The sequence below is a fragment of the Herpailurus yagouaroundi genome, unplaced genomic scaffold (genome assembly GCF_014898765.1).
Source record: "Herpailurus yagouaroundi ecotype Mexico unplaced genomic scaffold, PumYag 159, whole genome shotgun sequence".
Taxonomy (NCBI): Eukaryota; Metazoa; Chordata; class Mammalia; order Carnivora; family Felidae; genus Herpailurus; species Herpailurus yagouaroundi.
The window spans coordinates 15,571,932-15,598,411 of record NW_024412400.1 but is presented as its reverse complement, the minus strand read 5'-3'; the positions used below and the strand labels follow the sequence as shown (position 1 = coordinate 15,598,411).

Below are 26,480 nucleotides of genomic sequence, written 5' to 3'. Positions count from 1 at the left end.
TTAAGATAAAGATTAAAAAAATCCTTTAACTTAGTAAATTCCAATCCTCAGCAAGTTTCCTAATGGAAGGTTAAAAAAAAAAGGGCAAATATTAGTGAATATGTTCAGCCCAGTGGCGAATGAAATGGGAAAAAATCTAAATGCTGTTTCAAATAGGAAAGAACTTGCATGAGCCTCGGAAGAAACTGGCTCAGTCAATAGATATGATGATGCAGTGAAATATTGCTTAAATATTAAAAAGTGATGGTGTAGATCAGGGATCAGGAAAGTTTTTCTGCAAAGCACCAATAGTAAATATTTTAGGCTTTGTGGGCCAGGTTGTATTTTTTGCAAATACCCAACTCTGACACTGTAGTTCAGAAGCAGCCAGAGAAAATACATAAATGAATGAGCGTGGCTGTGTTCCCATTACATTTTATTTACAAATTCAGGCAGTGGGCAGGATCTGGCTGTCAGGCTACAGCCTGAAGAAACCTGGTATAGATGAGGGTTTTCTTGACATGTAAATGTGCCACTTATATTGATAAGTAAAAAAAAAAAAAAAAAACAACAAAACCTCTCAGGTTAGAAAATGTCCATTATCTTTAAAGAATAATAACAACAATGTATAAGCATTAAAAAAAAGCTTTAAATGGCAAGATTGTAAGTGTTTTACTTTTTTTCTCTTTGTGTATACTTTTTGTATTCCTTTTTTTTTTTTTTCCTGGGGGAAGAGGGATGTAAATCAGAAAAGGGTGTTCAAACCTAAAAATAAAAAGATAAAATCTTAGAGATACACTGTCCTGATATACAGATAACAGCGGCACTCTGAAAACCTTCCAGCTTTGGCAGCTGTCATCCAAATCAGAAGCTGAAAATGTCACCTTGTCACCAGACACAGCACCAAGCCAACACGCATTAATGGAACAAGCCCAACCCGAGCCATTTGTAATTCAAGTATGGTTTTTTCAATACATGCTTCCAAATTCAGCCAGAAGGTTCTCCTCAAACTGTATTCTTCCATGAATTTGAAGTGGTGTGACATTGAACGAGTTTTATAACCTGCAGAGTAGAGCCCTAGGATGCCTCTCTCCGGGCTCATCCTGTAATAAAAGTCCATGATTCAGTGACTACATTGAGGGACCATTAGCTGTTCATGGGGAGCAGTTTCAGTCCTTGGATGCTTGTAAAATCTACAATGGTTGTAATAGCTAGGACAATGAAACTTTGAGGTCAGATGTGGCCTGCTCAAAAAGTTGATGAATGTTTTGGGTTGTCTCCTACAGCCAGCTGAATCATGGTCATGGGATGTGGACAGTTCCACGCATGACCTCAGGTGAGCTCAAGTTAATGGCAGGTTAAACCGAAATGGCTGCACAGGAACTTTAATTTAATCCCCTTGCTATTTAAGTTGGAAATAGAGTCCATTCCAGAGAGAAGAGATGAAATGTAATTTGTAGGGGGTTTGGGTTTAAGAGCATAGGCAAAGTTGTTTCAGGTGATGTTTATAGGAAACTTACCATTAAATTTTACTTTAAAAAATATGCCCCCTGGGGTACCTGGGTGGCTCAATTGGTTAAGCGTCCGACTTTGGCTCAGGTCATGATCTCATGGTTCATGTGTTCGAGTCCCATGTTGGGCTTTGTGCTGACAGCTCAGAGCCTGAAGCCTGCTTCGGATTCTGTAACTCCCTCTCTCTCTGCCCCTCCCTGCTCATGCAGTGTCTCTCTCTGTCTTTCAGAAAATAAATAAACATTAAAAAATTTTTTTAAATATATGCCCCCAGCTCAACATATCTGAGGAACCAAAGCTCTGTACAGCTCCTGTCTGAGGCTATAGTGCCTGTGGCCTATAGGAATACAGGCTGGCAGGCAAGGAGGTAACCAATACATGAACAGTCCTCATTTCCAGCAAGTTTCAGTTAAGGGCAAAGTGTTCATTTTGTGAAGAGCCGGAGTTCAGGGGTAGCAATGACAGCCCTAATGCTTCCACCAGTCGCCATTAGCCCCTCTCCAACAGCAGCCTCCTCTTTAGGCCTCTTGGGGACCTCTAATGAGCTCTTTCCAAGGCAAGATTACTATGATCCACAGAGAATGGGCTTTCAACTCACCTCTGTCAAATGGCTTACCTTTTACCTGCTGTGTTCCTCCTTCACAGCAAACTTCCCTACAAACTAGGCTGTGAGCTGAAAAATGAACTTCATGAGGGTTTGCTTTGTCCATCTTATTTGCTTTAACAAAGAAATCAAGCCAGGGGTGCCTGGGTGGTTCAGTTGGTTAGGCGTCTGACTTTGGCTTAGGTCATGATCTCACAGTTTGTGGATTTGAGCCCCATGTCAGGCTCTGTGCTCACAGCTCAGAGCCTGGAGCCTGCTTCGGATTCTGTGTCTCCCTCTCTCTCTGTCCCTCCCCCACTCACGCTCTGTCTCTCTCTGTTTCTCAAAAATAAACAAATGTGAAAAAAAATCAAGCCAAAAAACAGTAAAAGGGGAAGAAAATAATAAAGATGAAATGTGGGGTGGGGGGGGCCTCATCTCTAGTGGGATATCTTGGGCACTTTCCATTTTTTACCTGACTTGAGCTTTTGTAAGGTTGTTGGCAATCTACACATGACATGCTATAAATGGGGCATGTAGTTTACTGGTTACAAAAAAAAAAAAAAAAAAAAGCAATAATTAGGCAGCGTGTGTGTGTGCGTGTGTGTGTGCGCGTGTGTGTGTGCATGTGACTCTAAAGCCATGCTTATACAGGGGACCTGGGTGGCGCCCGAGTTTGGCTCAGGTCATGATCCTCACAGGTTTGTGACTTTGAGCCCCACGTTGGGCTCTGTGCTGACAGCTTGGAGTTTGGAGTCTGGAGCCTGCTTCGGATTCTGTCTCTGTCTCTCTCTCTCCCACCATCTCCAGCTTGGGGTCTGTCCATCTCTCTCAAAAATAAATAAACATTAAAAAAAATTTTTAAGTGCATAATATACAGAGCATATTGGAAAACTGTGAGTTCAAAAAGAACAGTCGACAGTCTTAAAAATCAAGTAATTGAAATGCTAACCTGAAGTTGGCTCTGTTTCCCTTAGGAAGAGACAAGGGAGACACCTCAAAAGCCATAAAACATGGATAAAGGGGAAACACACCAGGAAAGCCTCCATTGGCAAAGGCTTTATCTTTTGACCCAATAACTGTCACTTATAAATAACTTGCCAACATTATGCCTCTCTTTTCTATCTATAAACTAAAACTTCTGTTCAAAACTTTGATTCAGGTTTTCATTCATTTAACATTCAACAAATACTTACTGAGTTTCTATATTCCACATTATTGACTCCCATTCATGAAATGTCTGCAGGTATATCACACAGAAACTTCTTAAAAGCACAGAAGCCCAGGCCCCACCCCAGGCCTACTGAATCAGGACCTACCTTTTAATAAGACCCACAGGTAATTAGTATGCATGTTAAAGTTTTAGAAGCATGGGGAACATTTGTTGTATGAATAAATAAAGGGATGGACAAGCAGCTGACTCACAAAAGCTTCTTAATCAGGATGAGCCAGCTTTGCTGTGTTTACAGAGGGAAAACTCCCCCAGTGCCATAAGTCACATGAACAGGCTTAGCACCAAGCACACTGGAAACTGTGATGCCTGGTACAGAATTGGGCAGCGAAACAGGGAAAGTTGGCCCTCTGTAGGCTGAAGGGCTAAAGGATGGTACCCAAATATCATTATCCAAGTGGACATTGAAAACTTGGGCTTGATGTGAATGTCATTATCCAAGGGGTCACTCTGGTGTTTGGTGAGTAGCAGGCTCTGTGTGGGGTTTCAGGTGGTAAATATATTTGGGATTCAGGCAAACGGGTTGGGGTGGAAGGCCAGGCCAGGGCCTGGGTTACAGTCAGGCAGATAACTCCTAAAAGAGGGTTAGATGACAAGGCTGACAGAGGGCGTTAAGGGCTCTATGTGATACAAGTGACAGCCAGCAAGAACAATGCAAATCTCAGCAGCTACTGGTTGGGGAAGAGGTTTGGTGTGAATCTAAGCTTGCTGCAACATACTGGCTGCCCCAGGCAGGACGGGACCAAAGCTCAGAAGGCCTAAACTTACAGGGTCACAAAGGTGCAAGCTAGGAGTACAGTTTGGGAAAAGGCTGAGGCGTGCTCTGGCCCAAAGAAGAAGAGTGGTGGAGAGAAACATGGGCAGCAGCACTGCATAGAAACCAACACACTCCTTTGGAGAACAAAAGAGCTGGGTATTATAGAGGAAATAACAGGTATTACAATAACAGAGCTGGAAACTGACCACAGGGAAGGATATGTCTATTTTTCCTTTTTCGCCGTTCCTACTTTGTCTACTATTACCAGTGAGCTTTCTGACAAATGAAACACAAGAGCTATGCAGACAATTGTTCCCCAGGCTTCCCAACTCACTTTGATTATGTTTCTTCCCCGCTAAAGTCTTTTGCTTAAGAGATGGTTTATCTAGGTGCCTCTGAGCAAACTGAGATGATGGAGTAGTGAGGCAGGAAAAGTTTGGCCAGAAATCTCTGTCAATGGTCAGACACAAATGCCTCCTGCTAAGACTAAGCCAAGTTCATAAACATCTACTTTTTGTCTGCCAAAAATCCAGCTCCTTGTTTTCCTTAGATTCTTCATTTCCCTGCTATCACTCTTGGATAACTGCTCCTTCCCACTGTCAAATCACGGTGTTCCATGGGCTCCTCTCCTCCGGTCTCCACAGATGGGCATCTAGTTTCCCTAGTCACAGTGATCAGCTCAAGGTCAGGCACATGATCCAGGCCAAAGCCAATCAGCATATCCCATTATCCTCTCTTCTCTCAGCTTAAGTACTGAACCTGTTGCCCAAATTGGTCTACTGAGACTTAATTCCACAATTTTTGTCAAACTGGTAAAGAAATCTTTCTGAAGGACTAGGAACTAGAAGGACATAATTTAGTGTTAGGGGAACCACTGTGGGAAGAGAACCTGTGTGGAAGTAAAATTGGGATGGAGGAGAACAAAACTCAGAAATGAGTGGCCAAAGGTGTCTGGGTAGCTTAGTCGGTGGAGCATCTGACTTCGGCTCAGGTCATGATTTCACTGCTTGTGAGTTCGAGCCCCACGTCACACTCTGTGCTGACAGCTTGAAGGCTGGAGCCTGCTTTGGATTCTGTGTCTCCATCTCTCTCTGCTTCTTCCGTGCTCTTGCTCTCTTTCTCTCTCAAAAATTAATAAACATTAAAGAACATTTTTTTTAAGTGAGCGCCCAAGAGAGAGAGAAAGAGATTGAGAAAGAGCAAAACAGAGGGTTTTGCTGATACCTTCTGAGCCCTCGAATTTAGCAATGCCTAAAGCTTGTCCTATCCTGTATATTTCAATTAAATAAGCCAATAAGTTCCCTTTTACTCTTTGAACTAGTCGGTATTCTATCTCTTGTATTTAAGAGTTGAACAGGATGCTCAAGTATCAGCAGACCCTTCTGACACTGTCTCGCTGGAAAGGGTGTCTTCGGTGTTGGACATCCTTAAGGAGGCAGTGCTGGCTGGGGTGTTTTAAAAATATGAAAACTTGTGAATTAGTCAGAAAGGCTATCCTTTAACCTCTGGGAAACTATAGGTTGATAAAACTGTTTTATTTACTTGATGTTTCCATGATTCACACATTATGGAACTATTTCTCATATGATAGCACCTTTAATCCTTATAGGAATACAGTAAGAAAAGCACTATTATCTCACAACATTGAGGTTCACAGCAGTTAAGTCATTCACCTTGGGTCATACAGCCAGAATATCTCTTTCACTTCATCTCTGAAAGGAAAACCTTTGGTCTGTTGTCTTTTTCTTTTCTTTTCTTTTCTTTTTTTTTTTTTTAACCCATTGACTTTTAAAGACTACCCATTGATTTTTGAGCCTTTTAATTAGCAAGTATTACTTGGGAAACTGACAACAAGTCAAGAGGTTACATGAGCAGGATCATCAAAGCACTTTATAGAAAGTTGGGTCCCACTGAAAACATTAAAAAGTGGGTTGAAGGGGCTCCTGGGTGGCTCAGTCAGTTAAGCGTTCACCTTTGGCTCAGGTCATGATCTCATGGTTTGTGAGTTCTAGTCCTGAATGGATTGGACAGCGCAGGGCCCGCTTCCAATCCTCTGTCCCTCCTTCTCTCTGCCCCTCCCTGTCTTGTATGCACAGGAGCGCACTCTCTATCTCTCTCGAAAATAAATATTTTAAAAAGTTGGGTTGGTCTGTGAGTATCCTGGGGTGGCTCAGGCTCCAGCAGTAGAACAATCATTGAAATGCTAGTGTGGTCTGCATTCGTGCTTTTGTAAAGAATGAATAGATTTTTCCCCCCTATAACTACTTAAGGTATTCATCAGTAAGACATACAAAGCAGACACTAGGACCTAGAAGCAAAATGATACCATTAAATAAGGCATGTAGAGAATTTTTTAAATCTCATAAATTGAGTAAACTTATCTTGATGGTATAAGCTAAGGGTTTTACTTGCTGAATTCTGGGATTCTAGGTTTTCTTGTTTTGTTTTGTTTTTTACCACTAGCTATTGGCTTCTTCACTTCCCTGAACCTTGTTTGTTTGTTTGTTTTTTCATTTCTACAATAATAATAGTTATAACCTTTTGCACAGTGGCTGTTAACGATGAATAGACATCTGGAAAGTGCTTTGCACAGTGCCTGCTATGCAGTAACCACTCAACCCATCTCTCCTGCCCCAGTACGAAGCACAGACTGTGAATTTTGAGGTGAGGATTTTATTTTTTTAATTTTTTTTTTAACGTTTATTTCTTTTTGAGACAGAGAGAGAGACAGAACATGAACGGGGGAGGGTCAGAGAGAGAGGGAGACACAGAATCGGAAACAGGCTCCAGGCTCTGAGCCATCAGCACAGAGCCCGACGCGGGGCTTGAACTCACGCACCGCAAGATCATGACCTGAGCCGAAGTCGGACGCTTAACCAACTGAGCCACCCAGGCGCCCCTTGAGGTGAGGATTTTAGAAATCACTCTCAGAAACTTACTGCTGTTGATAAATCTAGCACCTCTTTAAACTGATCTGATTACTGTTAAGTGAACGAAAGACTTTCTGATTCAGATATTACTGGTCAACTTTTCATTGGTGTGTTTGGTTTTTTAATCCATGTGATTCAGTAAAAAATTTTAAAATAGAAATGCTAGTTAAAGATGAGGTCAGATTTTTGTTTTAAAGTTAGCAATTCACCTCTATTGTTTCTGAGGAAAACAACAAAAACAAAAATCTATTGTGCTATAAATGCTCCTGAGGTTGCTATGGGGTCTACTGGATGAAGTGAGAAAACAAATAATATTTCCATGATACTTCATATCCCTTACAGTAAAAAATACACATTAAAATGTTTTTTAAAAATTAGGAGAAAGTGAAACAGAAGACAAGCTTTCACATTAAATAATATCAACAGTATTGACTCTTCAAGTCATTGTGTTGGACTAAAATAGTTTCCTGTTAGACACAGTGTTAAATAGGGTTAGCATTTACCCAACACAGTCCAAATCTACAATAGGAAAAAAGGGAAAAATAATCAAAGAGATGAGTAGATAATTGGAATCATGGCCAACATAATGCTTCAACTGACCACTGAAAATGCTAACCAATAGGAAAAGGATTGGGAAGATTCTGTCCACCTTCTGGAGGGATTGGTGGGGTGGTGTATGTGTGTGTGTGTTGTGTGTGTGTGTGTGTGTGTGTGTGTGTGTGTGTGTCTGTGCACATGCAGACAGGAGGGGGAAGGACTGGTATAGGGAGTAGAAGGGGCCAGGAAAGCGTTCCTAGTGACAGTTCTACTGAATCCTTCAGGAACCGGTAGTGAGTGGTCTTTTCCTCCTACCTGGCGCCCTGTGGGCAAGCAGACCGTGAAGAACCAGTATTTCACTATCACCCCCTGCCTTTCTGCACCGCTGACTTTGGAAGACCCTTTCCAAACTGGAGCACCTGTTACCAAAATGCTAAGGATGCTACTGCTAAGGCCTAACCATGCAAGTATGAGAGGAACAAAATGGGACATGACAACCTTTGAAGATTGTCATAACAATTTTTTTTCCAATGAAAATAGTTCCTAATGTGTCACGGAGAAGAGGTGCTGATAAGCATTTCAACAGAGTAGTTACTTGTTATGTAATTCATGCTGAAAGCTACATGTTTGTCATCAGAATTCATTTTTTGGAAAGGCAGAAGATACGATCATCTAAGAGGTTCACAGTGGGATTCATAAGCAGAACTTGAAAGCATTTTAAAAATAAATTACCAGATACCAAGATGCTCTTTACCTTGGTTGAGGTTATTTGAAAAAAAAAAAAAAACAAATATTCTCAAAGGAAAACTGGTGAAGGACATAGAAGAAAACCATCCTTCTCTCTTAGAGACCAAATGAGAGCTAGCCTTTCTTTCTAGACAGCGGTGGATTGCCCCTCTACCCGAGTTATTCTGTGTGTGGAAGACCTCTTACTCTCTGCCTAAGTTTCTCTCTACTTCCTGTGACTCCCTTTGTTGAAATTCTGACCTCATTTGATCTACAATATAATAACAGAATTGCAGGGGCTGGGGCGGAGAGCGTAGGTGACTCCGTAGGGATGGGAAGGAATGCCTCCAAGCCATTTTAGGAGGCCAGGGAGGTGCCACAGCACTGTAAATCTGTCCTGTCTTCAAGCTGCTAACCAGTGTCATCCTACTGGCAGCCAGAGTACCCACTGACCTCCCGTAGGGAGAGGAGGCCGGGAGAGTGCAGTCACCACGCCTAGTTTAATTCCTGCTTAGTGGGAATTCTACACCAGGGCATGTCACAGTAACACCAACCATATCCTTGGGCACATGTACCTTTAGGAGATTGTCAATCCATGCTCCTCATCACAGAAATATTAAGCTAGTTTTAATTTACCAAGCCATTTATATTCTGCCATTGCCTTGCGTGGTCTTCCCTAGAAGCCTATCCTGAGATATGGGATGGATTTATCAGGAAATGTTGCTGGGAAAACTGATTGATGAGTGGAGAGGTGAGGCAGGGCCCGGAAGGAAGCCAGGCTAGGATACTTTATCGGACACAGTGACGCGGAGGGGGACAGTCTCAGTTCTGCCAGAGAAACAGTGAGACAGTGAAGGGCATACCTCAGAGCTGTCCCAGGTGGGGGAGAGGGCGCTGGAGGATTCGTTCCCCTGAGCCTCTCTGTAAGCGGTTAAGGCCTGCCTCTGGAGAATGAAGTTCTGGATGTTACCAGTGCCAGGAGACAAAGCCGGCTCCCGCAACCGCAGGACGGTTCCCACCAAAGAGACACAGACACGGACTGTTGGGAGGAGAAAGTGCACAGGAGGCCACATGCACAGAAATCGTCCAGGGTCTGTGGGTCTGGGCGGACACAGGCTGACATGACTCCGAGCGCTTACGTCTATTGTGGTGTTTAATTTTTACATCAAGCCTAGGCCCAATAAGCTTTGAAAGTGGAATCTGCTGGTACCTCCCTTACACAGACGGGGAAGCTAAGCCTTCAAGAGGTTAAGTCCTTGCTCCGAAGTCATCCAAACAGAAAATCATGGAGCTAGCATTCAAACCCAACTGCTTAATCATGTTTACCTTGTGCCTCGTGTGCAAATAAATTTAGGGAATTTGGGGCCTTAAGTGACTTGTTTCTTGATCCTTGAACAATTCACCATATGTGTACCTATATCCTCATCGTGAAAATTACAACTGTTTTCCTGCATTATATAAACAACCTTTTTGCACTTACCAAAGATGGTTAAAACATCTGCAGCAACACTGCATTGGCTCAAGAGATAAAACCAGTACATGAGCAAAATGAATTCATGCCATTTTGGTCTTCGTATAGTATGGTAGCAAATTAAATCTGCATGATAGGGGCAGCTTCATATAAAGCTTATATAAAGAGCAAAATAAATTATGTGCTCAATCTTGAGAAGAGGGATGGAATCTTAAAATTTGGGCGACATTTTCATTTCTTCATTGCTTATGATGTATTTTTTTAAGATCGCAGCTTGTAGCTATATCCAGCTATACTCTATGATTCGCTTCTTTAATTCCTGTTCTCTGCCGTAGAAACATAATCACCAAGAACAATCAATTTGTTCCCATTTGGTAAAGAACTGAAATGAGAAAAGCAGATCGCCCCGCACAGAGTTTGAAGGATGTGGTGTTCCCGAAAGCCTCTCTGGCTTCTAGAAGAACAATTTCCATTCCTGCTTCTCATGCCAGTGACTCAGGTTTGTGGGTCTGTTGGTTGGGTTAGATCTGGTCTTCAAATAGCCTGCTGGAGACATCTGAGTCCTGGGATGGGGACTGGAAATGTTCGGGAAGTCAGGCCCTATAGTCTGAGGTCATGTTCATGAGACCACTTCACATAATTCCTCTCCAGGTATGTTGATACTGTGATATTTCATATTCCGTGGCCCCAGTTGTCCAGATCTCCCTATATCTGTGCCCTTTAGCATTGCACTCCGTGGCAGACATACCCCTAAGGTGACCTCAGTGACCCATTTCCTCGTATAATCCCCTCCCTCTGAATGCAGGCTGTGTCTGTGACTTGTTTGTAATAACTAGAATCTGCGAAGGTGACAGGATGTCACTCTCCTAATTTGGTTCTGTTATAAAAACTCTCTTAGTTGACAACGGGGAGAGAAAGAGATCAACTCTGACCAGCAGAAACGAGCTGCCTTGATGTGAACTGTCTATGGGCAGGGCCGTGGGGCAGGGGACTTCAGGTGACCTCTAGTTGCTGAGGACTGCAGTCCTACAAATACAAGGAACTGAAGTTGGCCAATGATCACATGATCTTGGAAGAGGATCCCAAGGTTTGAGTGACACCCAGCCCCCCTCCCACACTTTGATTCCAGCCTATGAGAGGACCCTGTTTAAAACATGCTCAAACTCCTGACCTACAGAAATTTCAAGACACAGAATTTCTGTTGTTTCTAACTGCTAAGTTGATAGCAATTTTTTCCACGCCAATAAAAACCTGATGTACCTCCCCACACTAATGTTAGATTTGCCCATGTGATCTGCTTTGGCCAATAGGATTTGGGAAAATCTGATGCAGGTAGAGTCTCGACAAGGGGGTCATTGCTTTCCGCATTGGCTCTTGTTACTGCCACAAAACACATCTGGACTAGGTTGCCGGGAGGGTGAGAGACACATGGAGGAGAGCTGACCTTTCCCACTGGGTCCATCGGGACCATCCAGAACCAGGCAACCAGTCTGCTGACCAGGCAGGCACATGAGGGAGCCCAGCAGAAGTCAGCCAAGCCCAGCTCAGGTCAGCAGAACACCCAGCTGGCCTACAGACTCACGAGAAATAATAAATGTTGTCATTTTAAGGCACTAAGTTTTGAAGTACTCACTATTCAACATTGGGGACACACAGAGTTGCCACCAATTAAAGCTGCGGAACATATTTGAGCGTAAACGTATATACGATCACCTTTTTGGAACTTTTTTTGAAATCAAAAGGCTTCTAAGCATAAAGGAGAGATTTAGGACAGCTGGTGAGGGAAAAGCAATGACCATTTGCTATAAACCTTTGACAAAAGAGAGATTCTTTTTCCATAAGATTGAAAATTCATTTTTAATTTTCTTTAGCATCGTACAGAGCATATTTAAGCAATAGCAAAAATAAAGGCCGCTCGCATCTTTTATATAAATCTTTCATAGAGGCATGGCATTTCTCTTCTCTTCCAGGGCCCCCAACTTCGTTACTTCAGAGTCTCAGTACACTCACACCAGAGGTTTTGTTGGAGTTTGGGGAGGATGGAATCATGTGCAGAGAAAGAAGTCCATCATCCTTCTGCCTTCCCTACCACGTACCACCACAGAACTCCGAACATTCCCTCTAACAACGCGGGCTCCCTGCAGGTAACCTTCTAACAGTCTGCTCTTCCGGTAGGAATGGGAGTGGAGGTAGGGCCAGACAGCAGAGAGGCCTGTGGGTGGGACCGGAACAGAAAAGGACCTGCTCCTAGAAGCTAAGGGGGAAAAAAGCAAATGAAAGGTACTTTCCCATTCTGTGGGCACTGAGGACCTGTGGTGGTCCAGAACACGGAAGCTCTGGGCAACATGACATTAGGGGCTGTACTTTTTCTCAGAGGACAGCTCTGTCCTTTTTGATCGCCACAGACTCACCACCGGGAACAACAGAATACAGGAAGCATCGTAACTCAGTTTTGATCCACTAAATGTCAGTACACAGAATGCACTTAAAAGATGGTCCTTTGGAGTGATTTTTGTTTCCCATTTTGGAGGAGCAACACGATGGCATCTTTCCGTAGCCTGATTATCAACTGGTTTGTTTGCAAACAACTGAAATACCTTGAAATGCTTCTTTCTGATCTAGCCAAGTGTAAGTGTATTCAAATCTGCCTGCATTTATCTATAGAACATCCACACACATTTCTGGTAAAATTTATTTTGTCAAACAAAACAGGCCTAAGGCCATGGATGAAAGATGGGGAAGCAAACGTGGTACCAGTGGCAGAGGGCAGAACCACAAGACAAAACTGTGTCCCTGAGGAGCCTAATGTCTTCAGAATGCTTCACAGGGACCCTGTCCTAAGGTCTGGACCAACACGTTACTAGGGAGCCTTAGGGGCCCATCTGCTACTCGCTGGGGTTTTCAGCTCACAGGTGACAGTGATCAGTCGATCAGTAACTGCATGTGGGGGAAGACACCTGATCCAGGAGACTCAGAGGCAGGAATCAGTGAGGCATCGGGAACTGCCTGGCCTCCTGCCAACCGCCCACCATCCTGTGACTGGCCTGCTGGGAGATGCCGGGCTCTGGGACACCCCTTGCCTTCCACTTGCCCTGTGACTGCTCAGTTTTTATTTGTAGATTGTCCTACCTCTTTGAAAGAGTCATCTTTTATCCTTAACAAGTTAGGACTTCACTTCTGAGTACTTCTATTTATATGCCTCCCTCAATGCTATGTGGGGTTCATACAAATACTTCACACATTCCTTCTTGATATAAGGTATCCTTAAACCAGCTCCATTACCTTCCAAATTTACTGAAGTATGAGGTAAACATACTTGTATGAAGGGCAAGGAAAGCTAAAATTTAATAGCCATTCGTAAGTGTTCTATTTCTTTCCAGAATTCTGACTCAAGTGGTGCTTGAAACGTAGAACTGAATCACGGATTAAGAATATTATTTTCTAAGTGACCTCTGCAGTCTGACTTACAGGTGCTAAGGCCTTAAAGCTTTGGTTCCTCTTGGTTTGTTATTCTAGTCCAAACCTCTCTCTGCTTGTTTTATGGGGACTAGTTCATGACATGTTTGCAGAAACGTCAGCTCATTTTTCATTTGTGAGCTCACCAGATCAATTCCAAGCATCTGTCCAGACTTGCTGATTACCTGGTTTTCTATAAACAACAAAACTTCTATCTCTGTTCGGAGGAAACAAAGGGAAGCTACCTCCAAATGACAGCCTTTAAACAGTCACATATTAGCTATAACGAATGCACGTCTGCTACCTCTAAATACAATTCCTGGGTACAGAGCAGAGCTTTATAGTAGGAAATGGGAAAAAGAGGCCACTTGCTACAGGTTGAGAAATAATATTCAAGCTTCAATTGAGAAGAGAGTTCACTTTTAGGATAAAAATCAATGAATTTTTAAATTTAAAAATCGGTTCATTACTACATATATGTAGTAAAAAAAAAAAAAATCAAACATAGCTCACATCCCAACAATGCTGTTACACTCCCAGGGTGTGTGATCTTCATTTTGAAAACAACTGTTGCCCATGGACCCAGAGGACCTGTAAATCTGCAATATCCATCAGTCACTCCGTCAAAATCATAAAATCCTTCCTGTCCCTGTTGCAGATCTCAAAGCAACATCACGGCAGGAATGTAATCAAGCATAACAGTCATATTTACAATATGCAATTTAACTGCAATGACACACATAAGAACCTCTTTATCGCAAAGTTTCCCTGAGACATTTGTGTCCTCCTATCAATATGAAAAATAGCGTCTAAGGGTAAGCAGCACACTTCAGTGGGAAAAATAATCTATCCCAAACCCTGTCCATTTCCATCAAAGGATACTATCTGGAAGATATAAAGGTACATAAAATATACTTATTATCACATGTAGTTGTTGAACATGAAGAATTTCATGTTTTGATGGAATTTCACCCCCAAGAGACAAGGTCAGTACGTGATAGCTGCATCTCCGGGGTGCTGAAGACGTGCTTCACCCTGATTCCTTTGCATTGCCTCTCCAGCTGATTTCTGTATTGTGAATACACACCATAGAAAAAGTGAAAGGCAAACAATAAAAGTACCTTACAAAGAAGTATTTCCCACCTTCCAACAGAAGCCGAAGCCATTTCTAAAGGAATCCAACATATTTACTGCACATGGTCCCTCGTCATTCCAAAGAAGAGAGAGAAATAGCAATAAAAATATTTTGCGATTCAGCAAATCAACCAGAGGGATGTGGATTCTATGCATATTAATACTGACGGAATTGACTACACATCATTGCCCTCACACATCTTAGATATGAGTGGTGAAAAACTGATGCTATTGCTGGAACTGCATGTAGTCAACTGGTCCTGTATTTGTTTTTGATCATCAAAATTCATGGTATTTAATAAGCCATAGATGGTACCTCTAAGAAGACCTTGACTCCCACTCAGTTCCATCATTTGGGTTAACTGCATAACAGCATTTCTTAATTAGGGTCTGCTTTAGAATGCCCACGCTGTGCACACTGCCCGGTGCCACACAAGTGTCCACATTATGCCCAAACAGCCTTTCTCTAGCAAGGTCCTGAAATTCGCCCATGAGCACTGGGTCCACTGTCCACGTTACTATTCCTTAGGGACCTCCAATTACATATCAAATATCTGGAAGAAGACAAGGTTAACAACCGGCAGCACATGTGACTGCTGCAGTCACTTCCCTGAAAATGGAACATTCTGCTTTTAAAAAGCAAATTCAGGTTTCAAGTGCACACGTCCAGCGTTGGTAGATCAAAACACAGTTAACTGAGGCATGTGTGTATCCAAAGTGATCTGAAAAGACTGATTCAGATTCTGTACTATACAAATATTCAGTGACAGAGAGTTAGACGGGGATTTCATTGCACAACAAATAATTAACAATTATATACAAGAGAAAAAGAAAAAATTTAAATGTAATCAAGAAAGAACTATGAGGCCGATTACACTCCACAACTTCTTTGCACTACAACGCAGTTCAGAGTGAAAACAAAATGATCATTCTTGTTCTTTTGTGACGACAGGGGACTCCTGGTTGGAGAGTTAGAAAGTGAGGGCTTTTGAAAAGGTAACATCACTGTTGGGATGAGACTCCATACCCAAAAGGGATCCCTTCCCAGTGCCTAACTTTCTCTCGGAGGCCTGCCCTTGCACCGGGAGAATGTGGATCCAGTGACTGGTAGTTTAAGAAGAGAATCAAATAAAACACATTCATGACTTTGGCAAAAGAATGCATCTGTCAGCATAGAGGTGACAGGCCTAAAGCTGCTGTTGAACAGGACATCCGTGTGTTTATCTCTGTTAATCCGTACTGGCTTCTAGAATAATAAATGCCACTTCTATGGTCTAAAAGAAATAGATGGAAACATTTTGCTCCCTTTCTGGTCAATAAGGGCAACTGTATGCATTTGAAAACACCTTTAAATAAATCATTTCTTTTTTTTTCTTTTTAATTTTTTTTACTAAGGTGTGACCTCTGACTACTCTTCTCTTCTAAATGTTGTTGAGCATATATTATCATTTGAGAAAGAACTTTATTGTTCAAACTTTCACCCACAGCTTGGTTTCTTTCCAGGTGTTGGCTTCTATCACAATTACAATTTATGCCCCTGTAGGCCTGTGCCTCCTACATAGTGAGGAAAGGTGCCCATTCCATACAGGAACAGATACAAAAAATAATAGTGCAAGTTCAAATTCAGTTGGGATGGAAATAAAATTTTACCTGGGTAAGTCAACAAAATCATAGCATTTTAATTTTACACATAAATTTCACATACGGATGGAATTGGTTTGAAGGCGGAAACTGACATTTTTCATTACTGTAATTGCATCTGTTATTTAAAATCACAGTGTATTTGTAATCATTAATTTGGCTTAAAGACAAAGATTCGTTGGCAATTTCAAAGGCATTAAAGGACATTTGGATATCTTTTAAGTTTTGGATGTACAAATTGTAAAAATAGTATGGATTCATATTACGAGATTTTCCAGACTATACAAAAGGTTCTTAGGTTTCAGTCACTGTAAAATATATTGAACTAAATCCTGTTCAATGATGCTAAAAACATATCAGTGTAAATGAAGATACCAGAACTCAGTGAGAAGTAACTAAAAAGCAGAATTCCAGCTTTCAGATGATTAATTACATAGAATTAGGATGCCCTTTAAGCAGCTAGAAGTGCAGTCTGACCTGGCAATAAGGGCACGTCTTGGTGATCCACCAGTGAACAGAAGCCAGTTGAAGAGATTTTAGCCTAATAAGAATCTAGAGAATTTTCACCATAAAGTCTCCCTACAAGGGAACGAAACACTATTTGGCGTTCTGATTTCTTATGTTTTTAGGGATGTCTCGGTGAATAAAGAAGGGACTTATATTTCATTATATAGCTTATTTTCATTTCAAATTCTCAAATAATAAAAACTGTAAAACAATGGGGCTAATTTTAGTAAGAAGGGAATTAGAATAAGGAATATTGCATCTCTTTCATAGATTCCATGAAGTCTTCAAAGTGCTCTAAAAACACTATAAGTTTGATTAGCAGCAAAGCATTAGCCTAATCAAAACCTCTCCTCCCTCCCCCCCTCCTATATGTATATAGACATTGTACAGCAATATATTCTATTAGTGTAGCTTACATCCGACAATTTGACAGTTATTCCCAGAGGCTGTGCAAGGTTACAAATACTGTCTACCGTCTTCAGACCACGAGCACCCAAGTGGTTAAGAGAGAACCAATCCTTTCCTTAAAACAACAACAACAAAAACAACAATAAAATTCAATCACCTATTTTGAATTTCTTTTAAAATAAAAAAAATGGGGGAATACAGTGAATCACCCAATATATTATTACTCTGGGGCCTGTAATTTTCTCTCTCTAAAACTATTTTTATACATGGAAGGCTAGATGCCTTTAAACGTAGTTTCGGCAACTCTAAATATAAAATATTCCGTTGAAAAATATGACTTTTTGTGTGTGTGTTTTGTTTTCTCTTGTTTTTCAATGTGGAGGAAAAGTTCTGTGAGGAGCGAGTTTTCTTCCCACAGATGAATTTTGCAGCATTTTCTCCCAGCAGCACGCCGAGAGCCCTGTCCTCTCGTGCCTGCTGGATGCGAGGAGCAGAGCCTTCCCACACTGCTGCGGCCACGTAACCTAGCACAGGACCTCCAGAAAGAGGCCTTGCAGGTGCCATGGCAGCTCGGTCTTTTCTTTTCCACACCCTTCCAGCAGCTCCCAATCCCTGGGCATCTGGTTGAGCTGAAGTCCAGAACCTGAGCTTCACTAGGAAAAACCAAGTCTGTTCAAAATGCAGGGTTTTCATCTTTTGGTTGGGTGATTCTTGGTCCCCCATGGATAGGAGTGATATCTAGAAGATTCAAAAGTGCAAAGAGTTTGCTGTAGTCACACATATTTGATTTCACACATTCAATTTCAAAAGCAGTAGCTCAGGTGTGTGTGTGTGTGTGTGTGTGTGTGTGTGTGTGTGTGTGTCTGTATAAATCACCGTGAAGAAAAGATGATTCTAAAACAAAATACGATGGGGGATTTTTAGAAAGTCACCTTTTTGCTGAAGTTCAGTGCTAACTGGATCTTTCTCAAATTATAAACTCAATTAGAAATGATAGCCCTTGAGAGAAGAAAATAAACACCCAAAGTAGCTTGTGCTTTTAAACACAATTTACATGTTACGGGTTCATTGGGGGAAAAAGCAATGCAAAGCGCAGATTTTTTTTATCTTGCGAATTTTACTTCTCAATACAGATTGCATTGTTAAAAATGGTGATATGTGCCCCTAAGTATATAAGGATGATATGCTTGCCATTTATTCACTCACAGGATTCAAGCAGTTTTACTGTCACAAACAAAAATGATAATATTAAGTCATGCTAAGCTGTCTCCTTCTGGTAAGTAAGCTAAATGTTTATGAATGTAAAATATAATTAATCATACATCCTGCAAATGATGAAGAAAACAGTGTGCTTCAGGCTGGCCAAGCCTGTTTTGACCTCGTTTCATTTTCTTTACACTACTTTCTTCCTCTCAACTCATTCTACTTCCTCTTCCTGGAAGCCCAGAAATGAAGGATTCCCCATTTTGCTGAGGGCTCCTTGCTGCTATGTCTCTTTCTGTTACCATTTCCTTTCCCTACTACAGCATTTTGTGCCCAAGACGGTCTTCCGAACCAACTGTCCAAGCAGTCTCCCCTTTATTTAAACAGTTGCAGAAACTGTCCCTAAAGAGAGCTAAGAGATGGATAATGGCTTCATCCTGAGGCTGTCCGTCTGATAATGGTATCTCTCTGTCCCTGACTAAATGGTCACTCTACGGCCGAAGCTAAAAGCATGCTATATCTTGGCTTCATGCTTTCGCTGCTGACGTAAGTTTGAACAGACTGTCTGAAGTTGTAAACTTCGGTCATACAGAAACTATGTATGCACTTCTCGGTGTGGTGCTTGACCAAGATCACTAGTAACATTCTGCAATGATGATGACAATGGCAAGGAGAGCAACAGCAGATCTGGGCAGGTGTTGGTGACTTTCGGGGAGTTAAAGCAATGTTTCCCACTTCCAACCACATGTGAAAGATTGAAGAAACACTGGGCTAAACAAGGCCAACAGATTTCTTCCTTACAGCACATCTCAGACTCTGTGATATGGTAACGCGTGTCACCATCCTCTGAAAATGGAAAACTGTCCTTTCACAGTTTCCCAGATATGTTTGATCACAAAATTTTATTTTTCAGGGAACATCTATTAGCATCTGTGAGAATATTGGCTAGTCTATGGAACCAATTAAGGGAATACACTCCAGTGACTCTAAATACTAGTACAAAATAAATAGATCAATACATACATACATACTAGTACATGTCCAGTGATATTTAGCATCCTCCATCCTCTGACTACAGAAAAATCATCACTGACATGGCTGATTTGATTCATATTTGGAATTATGTGTGTTTCTAGCTTGTGAACTATTAGATGCTTCTAAGTGGAAGCTGACTTTCTGGGTAATTAATTTGGAACACCCATAAACAAGTAGTTTAGGCACAACTAAGGGTTCTTTTTACTAGTAAACTGTGAGGAGTCTTCCCTCAAGGTATACTCTATCATTGTTATTAGAAGATGAAAAGGGAATATCATGGCTGTAAGAATTTTTAAATTGCTGCTTCATTTTACTTTGGAGCATTTTAAGAATATTTTACGTATGTCCTATCCAACGTATGTTGCTTGAACTTGACCATTTAAGTCATGTCTCCATAGTCTATTCACTATTCTGAATAAAACTGTAAATAATTTTTGGTCTTTGTTATGAGGCATCTCATCATCTATTCATCGTAATAACAAAATGTGCGATGTCTTTTAACACAGGAGTGCATCTTTGAAAGTAGAAATAATGTTTGGATTTTTTAAAACTTAGTGACAGAACTTAAAAAGGATAAAAGCGAATTTAAAAATAAGACTACGACTAAATTTTTTAGGGAAAAATAAGAGCTCTTGTATGAGCTTCCCAACTTCCTTACACACCTGGTTTTTCACTGACATTTAGTTTATTTTCTGCCAAAGTATGAAGCCATTCATGGCCCGTGATCCTGAGTCTCTGAGCATATGTAGATAAATCATGACAAAAATGACTTTTGCCCCCCACTCTAAGCCAAAGGCACTTAAAATAATAAGGGGCTAAGAGTCAGGAACAAAGACACTCATTCTATTCATGGAAAGTTGGATGTACTCCACCCAAATTGAAAATGAAAATTCAAAATCTCTCCAAGGAAGGTGGGAGAAGAGTGATTATGAAGATGGTGATTTCTATTAATAATATACCTTTGGAAAATGAGAAGTACTCATCATACCTCTGTAGTTATAAATCACAACAGAACTAAATCTACAAAGGTAGTATTTTGGAAATATGTTATCAAGCCCAAAGAACAAGCAGTTGAATAAACTTAACTGTGTGATTCATACGAACAACTTGTTGTAATAGGAAAACTAAAAAAAAAAAAAAAAAAAAAAAAAGCTGGAGACTGAAATAACCTCAAAAAAGAATCTGATTTCCATATAACAACCTTCGCAGAATGCTCTCGAGGCCTCGTTCTCATACCATGGCTAATACCTTTGGAGATGACTTCTGGAATGACTGATTGATTTTAATACGAAATTTATTGTCAAATTGGTTTCCATACAACACCCAGTGCTCATCCCAATAGTGGAATGATTTAAATAGTGGTCACAAGATAGCTTCACCAGCTGGAAAGGAAGGCAGCTCCTTCAGGCATGAAAGGCCACTTTGAGAGAACAAACTAAAGCGACTTGGAGCCACGCAGAATGTGGATGTGGCTGCTTACGATCAACGTGATGGTCTGTTAGGAGGGGCTCCTTAGAAAAGTCAAGAGGCAACTCGGATGGCAGACGCGGTGAGTGCCCACCTCCCCTCATCCACGCCACTTCACGGCGTGCCGGCCTACTTTCCAGCTGCCTGCACCTGCGTTTCTTTTCCTGAAGATTTCTCTGGCCTCTGGAGTCTGCTCTGTCCACCTTTACAGAAGGCCAGAAATGCCAGGGAACTAACATTCTCTGGGCAAAGGCCGCAAACAATGACGGATGGAAACCGGACCACAAATACCCGGGTTGCCTCAGCCCTTGAGCGGGATAACTGAGGTACATGTTCAGTACCAGCTCTCAGATTTCCCCAGCGGGATCAAGCCCCCATCAGCCACAAGGGTAAATTGCTTCAAAATGAAACCTTTATTGAATTATTTCTTCACTCCCCTACCAGCGTTTCCTGGAATTGCCTCTCAAGTAAACTAATTGTAGTCAAACCTTTGTGCCCAACACTGTGCCCAATGGTAAATGGCAGGAATCAGAACAGGACAAAAGTCAGAAAACAGTATATTTTTTAAAGCACCAATAGTGGTTATTTTAGAAGATAATACATAGCTCCAGTAAACTGAGGTTTCTCACTTATGGTGATCAAGAGGCAATATATAACAACAAATTCCTTTCCCACCAACATATCTTAAATTCACCAGAAGTGATTCTTTGTTTAGTTGTATTCTCTCCCTCCCTCGCCCCTGCATTCTATACAAATGATGGGTAGATTTCAGTGATGGAAATCTGAGTTTACAGCTCTACTAGAATGGAACAAATGTTTAGTTAAAAAAAAAAAAAAAAGCTTGGGGCGCCTGGGTGGCGCAGTCGGATAAGCGTCCGACTTCAGCCAGGTCACGATCTCACGGTCCGTGAGTTCGAGCCCCGCGTCAGGCTCTGGGCTGATGGCTCAGAGCCTGGAGCCTGTTTCCGATTCTGTGACTCCCTCTCTCTCTGCCCCTCCCCCGCTCATGCTCTGTCTCTCTCTGTCCCAAAAATAAATAAACGTTGAAAAAAAATTAAAAAAAAAAAAAAAAGCTTAGAAATGCCTTTCCATTTCATTATGTTTCTTATTTTTTAGGAGAGTAAATTACCACTAAGCTATCACCCTTTCTTTTTCAACACAGAAACAGCAGCTGCTTCCATACAAAAGATGGGCAACATATACTCTCCCCATGGTTGTATCTAGTCTAAGCCAAGATATTTTACAGAAGTATTTAAAATGAAAGTTGAAAAAAAAATCTCTGGAATCCAGGATAGAGAAATCAGATCTAACACCCAATGATCTCAACTGATTTGTCACATTTGAAAGAAAATTCCAGATCTCACCTGTTAGATTTAAAGTTGTAATAGCCACTTTCTTCTAGGACTTCTTCAATCACAGTCTGGAGTTGAAAAAAAAAAAATCAGGTTAGTATTGAATTAAAAGCAACAAAATAAAATTGTTCAAAGGCACTGCAAAAACTTCACCTGCATCTGTTCATACGTTATTCCCTCCTCCAAATCAAAGCTGGTGCACAGACCTGAAATAGATAGATTATGGAAAGTCTGAACTCCGGTTCATATTTTCTTGGTTAGACTTTATTGGCGATTACAACTCAACTGTAGTGAAAACAGGGTGAATTTAGACATGAGGAAGAGGAGTACTTATAAGCACATTTCAAATTGTCTTGCTTCGAATATTCAAACTCTTTCTTTCTCTTCCTTTAATAACTGGCTGCTTTTGGGGCGACCATCACAAAATAATACGCAAATAGTACACAAAGGTATAGGGGCATCTCACAGGGTATAAATCGGTTAATTTTGTTAGAGGGGTGGGTGTGTGTGCACACTAAGGACAGGTGAGGAGTATTCCAAACGCAAACTACTTGATTGGTGAGTTTTCCGATCAAGAAATTCTCCTTAATCTACAAGCAAAACCAGTAAATATGTGCTAAAAAGGAAATGAATTCTTAGAGGGAGGCAGAAATAGACAGTGAGAGACAAGGAATACCTGGCCCTTTCCTATGACTGCCTAAAGGGAAATAAAATACATTTAGTGCCAGAAGGCAAGACTTTCTTGGATGTCTGTTCTAAGGATGATCTACCAGCACCTCGCCCAACTGAGAGCCACCCGAGGCAACGCTGACCAGCTTCCACTGCAATCAATCAGCACTGGTGTGCTGGGAGGCGCGGGAGCTCCCCTCCACTTAGGGGAGACAAGAGGTGCTGGGTTGACGTTGAGGGGAGGCGTGGGGCTGAGTCCTGGCAGGTCGTCTTCAATGCTCTGCCTTCAGGGGTTCCCAAAGTGCCCGCAGCCTCTGCTGTCTGAGCTGGTGGCCAGCCTGCTTGGACGGGACTCGTCCGCCCCACCTTGGGGTGGCATGTCAAGCTGCCACAGGCTGCCCCGGGGATTTGCACCAGAACTCTCCGTTTCATCAGAGTTGCCGCTGTAAGAAGTCTGGCCCGCAGACTGACTGGCCTGCCCTGGGGGCACTTTTAAAAGCAAAAGACTTTCAACGACAGTTTATCTTGAGCTTATGGGTTTCTCAGGGAGTATTCTAAATGTAATTCTGCCTATGGGCTCGCTTCATCCCAGGGGTCCAAGACTTAAGGAAAGTTTGAGAATTCATATATGAGATGATTTGCCTAAATCGAGGAGTGAGGGCAGAGTGAGTCTCCCTCCCTTTAGCCATAATTCCTATCTATTTCAGAACTCAGTGATGTAACTCTAGTTTATAGGGACTTCAAACTTATTTAGGAACTCTAAAACCTCAGAGTAGCTTGAAAACCTCTTCTGAGAGTTCCATTATCATGAGAAGAATTACATTACGCTGAGCCCCTGCTAATGGCCAAGCACTTTTTATATGTTTACACTGGCCCTCACCATCACCCTAGAGTGCAAGTACCATTTTTACCCCCATTTTACAGGCAAGAAAACCGGGGCTCAAGGGGTCGAATAATTTGCCCAAGTCAACTACTAAATGGTTAAGCTGAGATTCAAATATAGGTATCCAGGTTTTGAGAATCCACAGCTTTCGTCCCTAGGCGATGTGGCCTCCCTATGTGAGATTTATGCAAAAAAGAAAAAAATTTAAATATGTCTAATGTGGATTCTGCAGGTAAGTTTCAAATTTTCTCCATCTTAAATATCCAAACTCTTCACTTCTGCTTTTGGGCATTTGATTTTGCATCATCAGATAGCAAGAAGAAATAAAAGGAAATACAATTCACCCACACAGATTCTGCTGTTTGTTTATGGCATTAATAAATGATCAAGGAAGCTGCCACAGCAGGGTACAATAAATCTCAGGGAATTTCTATATTCCTACTGTATATCCTTTCCAACTATTGCCATAGATAATCAAAATAAGCTCTATCTTTCTTTTAAATTGAAGATAATCTTTTAAGGGTAAGCTGTTGATCCAAATAATAGATTTCTTTGTGAAAGCCAGATTTCCGGTGTTGCAGGCCGTTACCTGTTGGGTCATCTGGGGACAGGCTGTTTCCACTTGATGAATGATGTAATAAATGGTAATCCACTGTGAAAAAGTTGGGCTCGATTGGTTCTGGAGATCCCTGAGATAACTGGAACAGAAAAGGCAAAGCCACATGTTATTCTGCACTCAGAAGCAAATGATAGGAGATCACTTTCCCTATGTCTCCACACGGAGAATTTAGTGCTGTGGTTTTCAACCCCTTGTAAATAGATAAAGGCACATCATCCTTTCAAAAGAACTTGTAAATTAGAGGCAGGCAAATTATAGCAGAAGCGAGGTAGACAATTCCCTGGTCACATGAAAAAGTAAAAACAACTCTGCACTTTTTAGTTTTATGAGAGCAAGATAAAAACGGATAGAAAAATAATGGCATGGGCTTGGAACATCAAAATGTTATTTGTATCAGGCCTATGAGGAATAACCTCCAGTTATTCAGCAGAACAATATGTTTAGCCCACATCATCATTGTTTCTCATGTATCTGCTTTGAACAATGCCTTCTTGTTTGACCAACACAACCAAGTTTCTTAATACATTTTGCTAAATTACTGTTGCTTAATTTTAATCTCCAAATATGAATCCTCAACACTCTAAAGGAGAGAGTTATTCACTAAACGACAGAATTTATTAAGGTTCCAATTATTTAATGGTCTTCTATAAAGCTGAATTTTTTAAGCAGAATTTTAGGCTATAAATATTTCTCAATCTCCTTTCACCTTTAATTCCAACCAGCACTCGGGCTGGCCAAGTTTTCATGCCTGTGTTAATGTAACATATTAAAATGCCAATTCTTATTAATAAACCAGAAACAAATGGCACAATTTAGACTATGCAATAGTAGTTGCCTTGGATTCACATGCTCTGCTCAGGAATTAAAATACACCATTGTTCAATCAATCACTTGAGAAAACTCGCAGTATTCATTAAAATTCAACAACTATGCCTACCCTGTGACCCAGCAATCGCACTCTTAGGTATGAACACAAGAGAAATGAAGGACTTCTGTCCATCAAAAGAGGTACACAAGAATGTTCATAGCACCTTTATTCATTATAACCCCAAACTGGAAAAACCCCAAATGTCTACAGACAGAAGGACGGGTAGATATATTGTGGTGTGCTTATCCAATGGGATTCTGCAAAGCACAAAAAAGAACAAGCTATAGATACAAACCGTAACAGGAACAAACATTGAGCAAAAGCAGCAAAAAGAAAACATAACGTATGACCTCACGTACATGCATGTTCACAATCTGGCAAAGCTAACCAATGGTGATGAAGGTTAAGATAACAATTACATTGTGGCAGGGGATTTGACCAGGAAAAGGCAAGCAGGAATCTTCTTCAGCACAGGAAATGTTCTACATAGTGATGAGGGTGGTGGTCACATGGGTGAATGTGTAGGTAAAAGTTCATGGAGCTGGCCAGGTACCTCACTGTAGGCATTGTGCACTTTGTACCCTAATGAAAAACATTTTATATGAGCAACCATTATTCCATCTATGTACTTTGGACACTATTAGTACAAATCATTTTTGTGTTTTCTAGTCTCCATGTTGCCAACAAATGTACTGTAGAAAAAACTAAGGTTCCACCCTTTTTTATTCTTGAAAATTTACTTTCTTTACTTCAGTGACGACTGATAAAACTAATAACCCATTTGTAAAGGGACAAGATCATAGGATTGTAACATATCGTAATGCAGGAGGATCAGATAGTCACATGCTTACTAATGCTCTCGTCAGTGCCATTAGGATGCCACAGAGGTAGCCCTGATCACTCGGCGTTTCTCAGAGCCAAGCTAGTAGCTTGCTCCAGCTAAGCTTAATACGTCTTGTAATGCTGAAAATGATTTCCTGGTATTGCCTTCCAAACGACTTCAGATGGGATTGTTTTTCATGTGATTGAGCATAGGAGTAATTTGGCTGCCTGAAGTGCTCATCCTAATTATAGAAGGCTTATTTAAGTCAACTTAATTATTTAGTAAACACCTTGGACTCCTCTTTCCCAGACGGGAAGTGTTTAAAGCTGTACAGTGATATATGTGAATTGTGACCCAGAGAGATCAAGAGAGCCATTTTACAATGACAAAGGCAAGTTCTTTTCCTTGATGCAAACCTTGAAGAGAGGAGTACTTGAGATTTCCAGTGCCTTTCACAGAAGCAGTGTCCTTTAGCTTAAGAGCTGCAAATCCTCAGAGGGATGGGCCCACGGATGAAGGCAAGGGCTGAAATTCAGTTGAATCCCTTTTGTGTGTTTGAATCCCAGATACGTTTATTTTTATTCCAGAAACTTCTCGGAACTTCTTGCAGTTCAGTGTTTCGACCTACATATTCTTTCAGTATATCGTTTTTGCCCCTCGCTGTGTGTCATGGTCTGAGCAGGTTTTGT

At 41.3% G+C, this 26,480-nt stretch overlaps 1 protein-coding gene across 14 annotated transcripts in view; it reads right to left on the bottom strand.

The window, feature by feature from the left end:
- Positions 1–11,564: 11,564 nt before the first annotated feature.
- The window catches only part of NEK10 (NIMA related kinase 10), a 230,833-nt gene continuing 215,917 nt past the window's right edge, over positions 11,565–26,480 (bottom strand). For all 14 annotated transcript variants that reach the window (XM_040480008.1, XM_040480012.1, XM_040480014.1 and 11 more), the window contains 4 exons: positions 24,071–24,179; positions 22,083–22,135; positions 21,942–21,997; positions 11,565–17,610 (listed from right to left, as the gene is read on the bottom strand). In XM_040480008.1, the coding sequence (XP_040335942.1) occupies positions 17,562–17,610; positions 21,942–21,997; positions 22,083–22,135; positions 24,071–24,179 (267 nt within the window). In that variant the 3' untranslated portion in view covers positions 11,565–17,561. The remainder of the gene's footprint in view (positions 17,611–21,941; positions 21,998–22,082; positions 22,136–24,070; positions 24,180–26,480) is intronic.